The sequence below is a fragment of the Morus notabilis genome, unplaced genomic scaffold (assembly GCF_000414095.1).
Source record: "Morus notabilis unplaced genomic scaffold, ASM41409v2 Scaffold1147, whole genome shotgun sequence".
Classification (NCBI taxonomy): domain Eukaryota; kingdom Viridiplantae; phylum Streptophyta; class Magnoliopsida; order Rosales; family Moraceae; genus Morus; species Morus notabilis.
Genome location: NW_010359905.1, coordinates 151699 through 163223, shown reverse-complemented (window position 1 = coordinate 163223; position 11525 = coordinate 151699). Strand labels below are relative to the sequence as shown.

Sequence of the window (11525 nt, the reverse complement as noted above, 5' to 3'; positions counted from 1 at the left end):
TGGGTTTAATTTTTATTTTTATTTTTACAGGAATTGTGAATTCAGAATTCTGCAAGTATTCCTCTAAATCACCTGCCAATTCCGTCGAGAATACCAAACTAGGTATTAAAGAAATTATATTGACACCCAATTTTTTTATTAAGGCATCCCATTTTAAAAATAGAATATTTTATTACACTTATACCCTCACATACTAAATAGTTTTACATTGTCTTATTGCAAGTACACCCCACAAAGCTATTTTTTTATTTTTTAATAAAATAATTAGTAATAACTGATTTTGGATCCAACCCACATAACTTGGATGCTTTTTCAAATCATCAACATCAAAATTCTTTTGTTTTAAAGGGAAAATTGTAAACTCAAACAACACAAGATCTCTCTTGAAGTTTTTGTTTTTGTTTTTTTTTTTTTCTCTTTCCATCATTTTTTATTTTTTATTTTTTTATCATTCATTCATGTTAAGGTAGAATTGTTGTGATTTAATGATGTATTAGAAAACCAATAAACAAATATCAAACGAATAGATGTATATATAAGATTTAAATTAGATTCAAATATCAAATGAATATATATATATATAAGATTTATAAATATATTATATATAATGATGTATTCAGTAATTTTGTTGGAAACCCATTTCAACAGATTAATAAATACTACCTTTACAACGATAAGAATGATAATTGACGTGTGAATGTGTGACAGAGAGTGAGGGGAGAAAAAAAAAAGACGCTGAAAATAAACAATCAGAGGTGGATGTTGGAGAAGCGGGATGCTGTTTTGTTCTTTTTTCTTAAGTTGTCCCTTTTAGTCATTTTGTTAATTATGGGGTGCCTTATTTTATAAACGAAAATAGTAAAAAATATGCCAATATGAGAAGCTTAAGAAAATATGTAGGCCAATTTTTAGTTATAGAAATTAATAGGCCATAACTTGTCAAATTATGGTTCATAATCAAATAAATTATAGACAAACTTGTCAAGTTAAGATTCATAGCCAGACAAGTTATGGACAAAAACCGTAAATTATAGACAATAACTTGTCAAGTTAACCAGACAAGTTATGAACAAAAATAATAATTTGACCTATTTATTAACTTATGTAAACTATTAATCTATTAATTTTAATTCATCTCAAATCTTGATGTATTTATCTCATTTCCCTTTTATAAACGGGTGCCAATGAAATTTACCAAGGTGTAATTGTCAAGTTTTGAATTTAATAGGCCCAAAAGAAATGGAAGAAGTCCTTGGGCTTCCACCTATGAACAAATAGGGAGAAATACGGAAATCATGAAAATATGAGTCTTGACTTTCATTATTTACTTTTAATAAATACCTTTTTTTTAGTGTAATTATAAGGTTATAAATTAAGAATAATGGGTAAAAATGCTGTTACTCGGAAATCATTCGAAAGATATTAGGCTTTATGTCATTCAATTCAAACAAAAATTATCCTAAATACCCTACCAGATTTTTTTTTAATAAAAATGACCAGATATTGTTAGAGAGTAGTCTGGTAGAATATGTTTGATATTCTTCTAGAATATTTTTTTAGAGAAAATACAACAAATAGTATATTTCATACATCTAAATGTAATATGACTAATCACAGGCGTCAGCTATGGTGGACCTAATTAGAGGGTGGAAGGAGAGAGATAATTAAGAGGTATTTTTGAGTTTTTAATATTGTTGAAAGTCTAAAATATTAAATTATACTTCAAATAATTTACAAATCACCTTATCAAATATGTATTTCTATCTCCCTTTTATTTTAAAATCAATAAAGATTGCACAAATGTAAAACTGTTAATTTTGATGGCATATTACTAAATTTCTCGAACAAACATCCAAAAGCAAAAAAAAAAAAAAAAAAAGAAGGGAAGTATGCCGCCGTAACTTTCTTTTTCAATTTTGCCACGCTCTTCAGATTTTGCCAAGTTAATATATATAGGGAGAAAAAATGTGGGTAAAATTTTCTAACGTTTAAAAAAGAACCTCAATCTTTACGCTCATCCCACCAGAGGACCATTCCTCCCTATTTGCCTTTCAAAAAGCTCTGAAATGATTAATTCAAAACTTGCTTCTCTCAGCTAAAACAGATACTTCTTCCCTTGGCAAAGTTAGTGTGTGTGCCCCATAACCCATCTATTCAGTTTTGTGCCATTCTTTTACAATTTTTATATCCTCATAAATTTATATATCAAAAGAAAAATAAAGACAAAATCTTAATATTTAAACAATAACATAAATCTTGATGCTCTAGAAAGGGATTTCTTCTAGATTTCCATTTCACAAGCTAGACGTAGACGTGTAATTAGTCCAGAAAAGTGTTCATCATTTCTGTTGTGCGCAACATGTAAGCAAAATTTGATTTTCTTCTCAAAGCCAAAAGTACTCGTTAGTTTACAAAGTAAAAATTAGATCTAGCCAGGTCGAACAGTACTTAGTTTTGTACCATACAGTTATAGAAAAGAAAAATATTCCCATACAAAAAAAAAAAAAAAAAGGTTGTTTTAATTTCTTGTTTAAGGGAGAGAATGAGAAAGATATAAGAGTCCCACTTTCATAAAACACAACACTGATACAAGTTTTATTCAACACAGTCTTACAGCCTTACAATGCCCTAATAAATTAACCACATAACAAAGAGCCATGTGACAAAAGCTGACAAGTACAGTTCTCCATATATAAGAAGCTTGTTTCTCATAAAGGAATACATAATAATAATGAAACCCCTAAGAATTAATATCAAAATTAAATAACCCGGAAAGAGAAAAAGGAAAAAAAAAAAAAAAAAGAGTATATAATATATATATATATATATATATATATATATATATGACTAGCTAGCTGGGGCAATATTAAAATAAGCCCTTCTCATTATAATTTTGACCCTAATAAAAACTAAAACTACCAAAGTGACTCTTACACAACACCCAATACTCTCCAAAACTAAATCCCAATTCAATTATTAACTGGGTAATTTTCTTTCTTTTTTTTTATGTTTTTTTGGTTGAATTTTTTGTGGGGTTTATTTATTAATTAATTACTTTGTTCAAGGGAATTGTTGGCCAGTAAAGGTTTGGCCAAAGGACCACCCAGCAGGGACAACATTGTTAGAGACAATAGTTCTTCCATCACTAGTGGTGACCTTAAATGAGAGGCTTTGTCCATTTAGGTAAGAGTTGCTTTGCCAATTTTGCCCCCAGTTTCTTGACATTGGTTGCCAGCCAGTTCTGGACCCTTTGATTGAAACGGTATGCACATCACCAGCTCCTCCAACGTTGGTGATCAGCACCAGATTGAAGTATGAATGGCCGTTGATTGTGAATCTTATGCCACCTCTTTTTCGGCATGGGACCCTACATAACAAAAAAAAGTATATTTTATTATGACGGAAAAAAAAAGGATAAGAAAACAAAACATGCAACATAATAAAAAATAAAAAATAAAAAAAGAGAAGAAGAATCTGGCCGCTTTCTTATCGAGAAAGCAAATTGGTAAAATGGATAAATACAAATTAATAAAAGAATGTTGTTGTTGGTGACGACGATGGGTTTTGCTTGTAATGTTCTTCTCTTTTGTTAATGATGAGTTGCCTAATAATACTTTTCAAAAAAACATACTTACGGGACCCATACGTATCACGTGATTGTGATTAGTTGTGCATATAATTATTTCCAAAGTACTAGCACGTTTGTGAACATAATTATTTAAAAATTACGTGGGATGCATAGTTAGAAGAGAGGTTGAAAAGTAAAAAGAGTATGTAGAACCGCCCGTACATTATCTCACGGGATGAATTCTCAAGTATTCTTAAAGAAAATCTAAAGAAGTACATCACTAGGATAAATATTTATGCCTTACTTATAAGGTTTCTACCGTCGTTTTATCTTTACCCTCACTTCATCAATTTAGATTTTAACTTAAACCAAGATAATATAGCATAAAAAAATAAAAAAAAATAAAAACTAAACTAAAGAGATCGACGAGGTAGTCTCCTAATCTCAACTTTTATATGAATTTCTGAGTTAAACACCTTCGATTAAGAGAATAACAACTCTAAAATTACTACAGATATTGAGATTAGAATTAATATTCTTAGCATTGTTATTTCTCCGTATTTTTCTCAAAAGTAAAAGAATTTTGGCCCTTAAAATAAAAATAAAATAAAATAAAAAAGACGCCAGGCCTTCCACGTTAAGAAAGGCAAACATGCAAACAGTTTAACGCGCGCGTGAATATATATATATATATATATATATATAAAATATATACACACACATATAAATATATAAACACATATATATACCTTCTGTAAGAGATAGGGACAATCCCAGCTCGGTACTGAGCAATCTGCTGGAAGACTGGCTGAGAGAGATCAAAATGCTGCTGGGGAGGATTGCACCACCCGCCGGCGTTGTTGGGGAGGGCGTTGTTTGGGGGGCAAAAGTTGGTTGCCGTCACCACAACGGACCCCGGCAGGCACCACTTTGGATCACTCACGCACTTTATCTCAAAGCACGCTCCGCAGCTCATCCCGTTGTTGAACAGCGCCGTGCTCAGCGCCGCCGTGTTCGTCCCGTACCCTTGGCTGTACAAGTTTCCGTACCCGCATGCCCCGCCTGTAAAATTCCGATCACACCAATTAGATTTCTTTGTTTTTTTTTTTTAACTATTTACGTTCTGTTTAATTTTGATACGATTTTGATCAGATCTTCGTGAACTATAACACGACCAAAGTGTGGGACCATAAGTACTATCTCACGAAGGTTAATGTAATTATTAGTTTATCAATCTATTTAAAAAGCTTAAGCGGTTAGGAGGTCAGTTAACAAAAATTTTATATTTTAATATTTCTCTTCACATGTGGGTTGGATAATAGGTAATGGTATAGGTAAATTAATTAGATTGGACGATGGATAATGGTGTGGGTCAATTAATTGGAAAACCCACCACGAAAAATATTTAATAATAAGCCCGAAATATATTAAAGACTCAACATATGATGACAATTTAAATAATGATAAAAAGTATAATTACAAGAATTTAAACTTAAAACCTCTTATTCTGATATCATGTTAGTTTATCAATTTATCCTAAAAATTTTAATTTAATATCATGTTAGTTTATCAATCTATCCTAAAAATTTTAAAAAAATGAACCAATAATTATTTTATACTTTAAAAGTAATAAAGACAAAAGACTACCGGAACTTATAATTGCCACACGCATTGTGTATTATGATAACATGTGCTGTTAGTACGTATGTGTTAAAATGTGCATCATATAAAATTTAAAACTTATATGAATCTTAATAAGGTAAAAATATATATTTTACACTAGATATGTACGGAAAAATCTCTCACATATTCAATTGTATTGGTCTAAGTACTTACCCATTGTGCCAGAGGCATCTCCTCCTCCATAGAAAGTGGCATGAGCGTCCGACCAACCCTCACCATATCCATGAGCAAACAAGCCCATGGAGGGAAATCCTATGGCCATGATGAATACCACAAGATTTGCCGCCATTTTTGCGTCGTACATAGAATAAATGTATATTTGCTCAAGAAATCTAAAAAATCCTTAAGTGGGTACTTTAATTTAGACTGAAATATTGTAGAGGAAATAAAAGAAACCTTTCTTGAGAGAGAGTGAAAAACGGTGGAAAATTTTTTGTGTGGAAATGGAGAAGGGTGAGGTGAGGGATAAATAGGGGGTGGGGGTGGGCAAAATTGGGAAAACACTAGTTCTTTTTTTTTTTTTTTTTTTTTTTTTTTTTTTTTAATGGGGAAAACCTTTTTTTTTTTTTTTTTTTTTTTTTTTTTTTTTACTAAAATGGGAAAACAGTAGTGCTTGGAAACGTAATAAGCTGCAACTGACATTGTTTTGAGGTGTGAGGAGCTGAAACCGCCAAGTCAAGTGGGGTTTTGTGTTACTCACAAAACAAAAGGCACTTTCCTTAAACCACGTGGTTTTGTGTCTTTGTTCTTTCTTTCTTGTGTACGTGTATAACTGTAGTAGTATAATTTGTAGGATATAGGGTTCGGCACCCCAAAAGTGGTTTTGCTCTGCCTCTCTGAATGTCTGAAATTAACTGTCGCTGCCACAAGTGGGCAACGGCCCTTTTAATTACCTTAAACTTTCTGGTTTTCCTTCTTTTTTTTTTTTCTTTCTTCTCAGTCTTGTAAAATTTAAATCTCTTTCATTTCACCGATTTGAGTTTTATTATAGTAAAAAAATCTCAGAAATAATTACATATAATTTTTTTATTATAATAAAAAATTCTCACATAAAATCACATATCAACTCAAATTAACGAACTAAACAGACTTTTATATCAACAAATTATCCCCAAACAATTGACTAGTTTTTGTTCGTTGTCATATAGAGCTTAAATAATATGTGAACAACTCAGTTCCCGAGAGATCCAAATATTACTTACGTGTTTAATTAATTTAGGGTTAATCTCACACGTAGTCTTAGAGGTTTACACTCAATTTCATTTTATATTTTTGACTTTTTTAACGTCTCACAGTTGGTCTTTAAGATTGTTTCAGTTCAATCTTTCCATTAATTAGTTGTTAATACTTAATAGAATCTTTGCAAATTATAAACTAAATTGAAAACAACTGAAATTTTGAGACTATATGTGGAAACTAACTTTTATTTTCTTATATTGTTTTAGTCTCTAAATTTTATATGTTTTCAATTTTAATCCTTAAATTCTGCAGATTTTTTAAATATTTAACACAAAGTTAATAAAAAGACTAAAACAGAAACATAATACAACCTTAATGACTAATTATGAGACATTTAAAAAAGTCAGGAATCAAAATAGAATTAAAAATGAACCTGAAAGACTATTTGTGAAATAAACCCTTTAATTTATAAAATAGTTTAACTGGTTTTAACCACTCTCTAGTTCAAATAAGTGTATGGTAAAGATTTTTAAGTTTCAATTCAAACTATTGATTTGATATTTTGAACCAAAAAAATCTTATAAATATGAGATTATACCCTCCTTTCTTTTCGCGTGCTTTGAACCAAAATTTGAAACATTTTTTTTTTGAACTTTTTATTTCAAATCAAAAAGTTTAAGCCATCATATTTTGAATCTGTTTACCCAACAGTTCAATGTTTCTTCAAAACTATTTGGGTATATATATCGAACATTTGTTCCTATAACCTTTTTTCTCCTTACAACCTACATACACATTTAGTGATAATTCAGCAAAATGCCTATGAGTTGGTGATGTCATCATGCACATATATATATATATATATATATATATGGAACACTCATCAAATTAATTCTTTGATAAATTTTACTAGTGGGTTAACATATAGTACGTGACAAATACAACCCATATAATGCATACATATCTTTGGACACATAGTTTGACGCGCAATAGCAAGGAGCAATTAATACGTTTGATCAGATCGTTCCCCGGATTGCTTCGTATTGTACACGTAGCATAGCTAGATCTGTGTAGTGTGAAAGCATGCATAATTCCAAGTCCAACTGAGGCAATAGACCGATTGTACACTCCTACTTAAATGCTTTTTTTCACGTGTTTTAAAACGCAACTTTTTAGTTTGCCATTTCGAACCAATCTTTTATTAAAAGCTGGTCCTTCTACAACACCTTGTATAATTAGCGTCTGTTTTTAATTATTAGGTCTAAATAAAAATTAAAAAATTAAAAAAAAACATATATGCAGAATAAATAATTATTATTATAAATTATGTAACATTTATCGAGCTATCGGTAGTTTATTTCGTCAAATCTTACGTGAAAATTTCCTTAATTATTAAAAATTTAAATTTTATTTTTCCCCATAAATAAACAGCCGACGTTCCATTCAATGATATCGGTTATAGGCTGCAGAGAGCATATGGGTGATGTGGCGAATGATGTGTGTGTGTGTATGTTTTTATTTACATACATGTTATATAATTAGCAGGGTTATCTCTTCAAGACTTTCGAGTAGTATTCCACGTGAGAAAGACCCAGAAGACTTCAAAACAACATTTATTGCGTATACACATTCATTTACTGCCAAATAATTAATAATTTGTGGTTGGTATCTTCAAAGTATGAAATGAAAACTCATTCAGATTGGCAAAGCTGGGTACTAGCTAGTACCTGGAAATCCATGATTTGACAAAACAAGGGGCTTCCTGATCATCTTTTTTTATCATGATAGCCCATCAGCTTGATTTTTTTTCCTCTCCAATTCATCCACTTGATTTCCCAAATTATTGGCAATACATTGTACATCTATACAATGTATAGTTACAGCTTTTCCTGTTATCTCCTGCAATTTCAATTCCACTTTCTAATTCTTTGTGATACTTTATGACTCAAAATAATAATATTGTTATTTTAACGGTAAGATAACATTAATCCGATAATTATAATAAATAAATAATTCACTAAATTTTTTTAATAATAAAAAAAAATTAAATTCTTATCACGTTATAATAACATTACAAATTTTTATATTTAATTAGACTATAAAAATATAACATCATCATATATTTGTATATATGAATAATTTGTTACTTAAATTATACATGTAGTCCGTAGCTTATCCAAATATTATCTAATCTAAATAGATAATTACCTCATCGATAATATTATATAATGTCTCTTCATAAGGTTATAAGAGCAGAAGGAATTCTTTATAAATTTGAGCCCTTTCTTTTGATCGATCAATTTATGTTTTTTCTTTAATCATGATGCACTTGCACGATTGAACCAATTACTTAAAATATTGGATACAAATATATATATATATATATATATATATAGAGAGAGAGAGACAGAGAAATTAAAAAAATAATTAAAGAGAAGTTCTTTTTGTGGAGAAAAAAAGTAGTGAGGATTTTGTTTTATTATTATGAGGGAGAATTCTATTGTAAGAAATGAAAAAGAAATATCAATCAATAACATACATTTGTGAATCTTTAGATCGCATCACTAATAATAGTACAACTCTATTAAATAAAAAAATATGATAATTTAACCAAACTTTAACAAGCACATGATGGTTCCAAACTTTTGCTGCTTCTAATTCTAAATATATATATATATATAAAAGAAAGCTGATCATCAAATTTAGTACGCATGAGGGAAGCGTAGGAGGTAATGCCACGTAGCATGAAAGCTTATCGTGGAAAGCAACTTGGAAGTGTTTTCAGTTGCATACCTTTTCCACTTGTTCATAAGCTTCGCTATCGCTTTTTGAGAAACTGATCATCAGTTGTTTTTTCCCCCTTTTTTTTCCTTTTTATTATTTCCTTATCTATCACGGATCGTTGTTTTTTTTTTTTTTTTTTTTTTTTTTTTTTTTTTTTTTTTTCTTTCTGCGGAAACAAATAGAACTGAAAACCCCGAACAAAACCTTCAAGACATTTGGAAGAAAAGAAAAAAAAAAAAAAAAAAAAAAAAAAAAAAAAAAAAAAAAAACGTTACAGAGAATACGTGTATATAACAGCTATTGTTTTTAAACCATTATATGCCCATTTAAATTTACCATTGTAAATCATGTCACGACCTTTCACATTTTGTCATCTACCTATATATCAGTGGACGAAGTGATGACCCTCTCTCTCTCTCTCTCTCTCTCTCTCTCTCTCTCTCTCCCCCCTTATAGGACCTGCTAAGTATTTTTATTAGCTGGCAGTTTTGGCAACTGTCTTTGTTGTAAAAATTCAAAAACAGCTTATAAAAGATTCAATACAGATCCGGAAATTCTTATTTGGTGGCATCAATGGATCCGATTTTGTGCAAATTTTATGTTGGTTTGGATCGGATTTAGTGCAACTTACGTGGAGCAAGTTTAAATTTGGACCAGAGTGTGTACTCGGCTCTTGTGCAGGTGGTGAGTTGCTACAGATATCGTGGAGTATTTGAACAAGACTTTGAATCGGATTGTGTGCAAATCTTGTAGAGATGTGAATTTTGAGAAATAACCTTTGAGAAGATAAGAAATCCGGATTGGGATTCAATTATGAGACCCGGCCATTTGTGCAGTTTTTATGGTGAATTTGAATCGAAGATTTTATTTGAATTTCAAGAATATGTGAAGATTCCGATATATACTTGGAGGCTTTATCTACAAGCTGTGAAGGATAATTAGTAGAATATCGAGATAAGAACATAATCGTAGAGTGCAAGCCAAATACAAAATCCGGATGGATATATATTGTTGGGCATTTGAATTTGATTGAGATGCGCATGTGAGACTTGTTCGGATTTAGATAAATATGGAGTATAATCCGATTTATAGTTGCAAAGTTATCTTGATGTGGTGACTTGTTTGGATTGATATCGAGTTTTAATTATATATGAAGATTAAAGTTAGTGCTGCAAAAGTCGGATGGAAGGAATTGAAAATTTGAAATAGATTTGGAACATCTCTTTGCCATAATTTTGTCTACTTGCTGTACAAAGCAATACTTGAGTTTATATCTTGGATAAGTATGAAGTGCAGCAAATTATGAATTAATTTTATTTAAAAGTTGAACGAGGGATAATTGATGAAAATATCCGGATAGTGTACTGGTTGGTTAAATAAGAGATAATTATTTGATATTGATGAAGTTACCTGAGGTTGTTGTGGAGTACAAGTTCTAAATAAACAGCTTTAGACTGCTCACTTATTTGGCACGGATTTAATAGAAAATATCCATAGTATTGAAGTGTTCATCCTTTTTTGAGAGAAGGATTTCTTACTTTTGGGAGGAAGCACTCTGTCAGTTGAAGGGAGTTCACCGAGCAAATAAAAGATATGTAGTGCACGTTAAACAATCATTGTGGAGATTCGTCACAACAGCGTCATTATCTAGGAGAGAATCCGGAGTGAATAAGTCCGTTGATGTATGTAATTCTTTAGAACATAGTGAAATGTTTACTGTCTGGACGTGATCCTACAGATATAGGTGTGTGCACTTAATTGCGATACTATGTTGTGTGCCTCTTTACTTTTTGCATTTTATTCTACCTGAGCAACTAAATGTAATTAATCCATAACTCAATTAATCAAACAGTATTCTAACACCATATGTGACAATCTAACACGGCCCTCGCAGGATAGTTTCTACTTCTCCTACATGATTTGTTTTCATAACTTGCCTTAAAATGCTTGAAATGCTACTCTACATGAGTTGTGATTTCGCTATAGCGTTGCGGTAATTTCTATATCTGACTACGTCATAAAGTTTAGAGTTTAAGTCTGTCACATATAAGTTCAAGAAAAAAGTTGTCGTTGCTTGGTTGAATTTTTCTTTTATTTATATATTATTATTATTATTTTGAATGGTGCTTGGCCAGAATCTATAAGATTTATAAGAAGGGAAAATGAGGCTGAATGATTTATGTACTTCAACTTTTAATCCAAGGGTTTATATTAAATGATAATTTTTTAAATTTCAATACAATGATCAAGATTTCTCCACATGGCTTTTGAACATGAAATATTAAAGAAAACTTTATTATTAATTACTGGT

The 11525-nt window shown here is 30.5% G+C and overlaps 1 protein-coding gene across 1 annotated transcript; it reads right to left on the bottom strand.

Moving 5' to 3' along the window:
* Positions 1–2862: 2862 nt before the first annotated feature.
* LOC21389918 (expansin-A1) lies at positions 2863–5781 on the bottom strand. The gene is made up of 3 exons (XM_010095299.2): positions 5405–5781; positions 4318–4630; positions 2863–3367 (listed from the first exon to the last, which is right to left on the bottom strand). The coding sequence occupies exons 1-3, from the start codon at positions 5553–5555 to the stop codon at positions 3061–3063; spliced, it is 771 nt and encodes a 256-aa protein (XP_010093601.2). The 5' UTR covers positions 5556–5781; the 3' UTR covers positions 2863–3060.
* Positions 5782–11525: the final 5744 nt, after the last annotated feature.

Excerpts from the sequence above, each read along its gene's own strand:
- LOC21389918 (XM_010095299.2), bottom strand. The coding sequence starts at position 5,555 with ATGTACGACGCAAAAATGGCGGCAAATCTTGTGGTATTCATCATGGCC. Across the intron at positions 4,631-5,404 it reads AGATGCCTCTGGCACAATGG|GCGGGGCATGCGGGTACGGA; the intron begins GTAAGTACTTAG and ends GGAATTTTACAG. Across the intron at positions 3,368-4,317 it reads GTCCCTATCTCTTACAGAAG|GGTCCCATGCCGAAAAAGAG; the intron begins GTATATATATGT and ends TTTGTTATGTAG.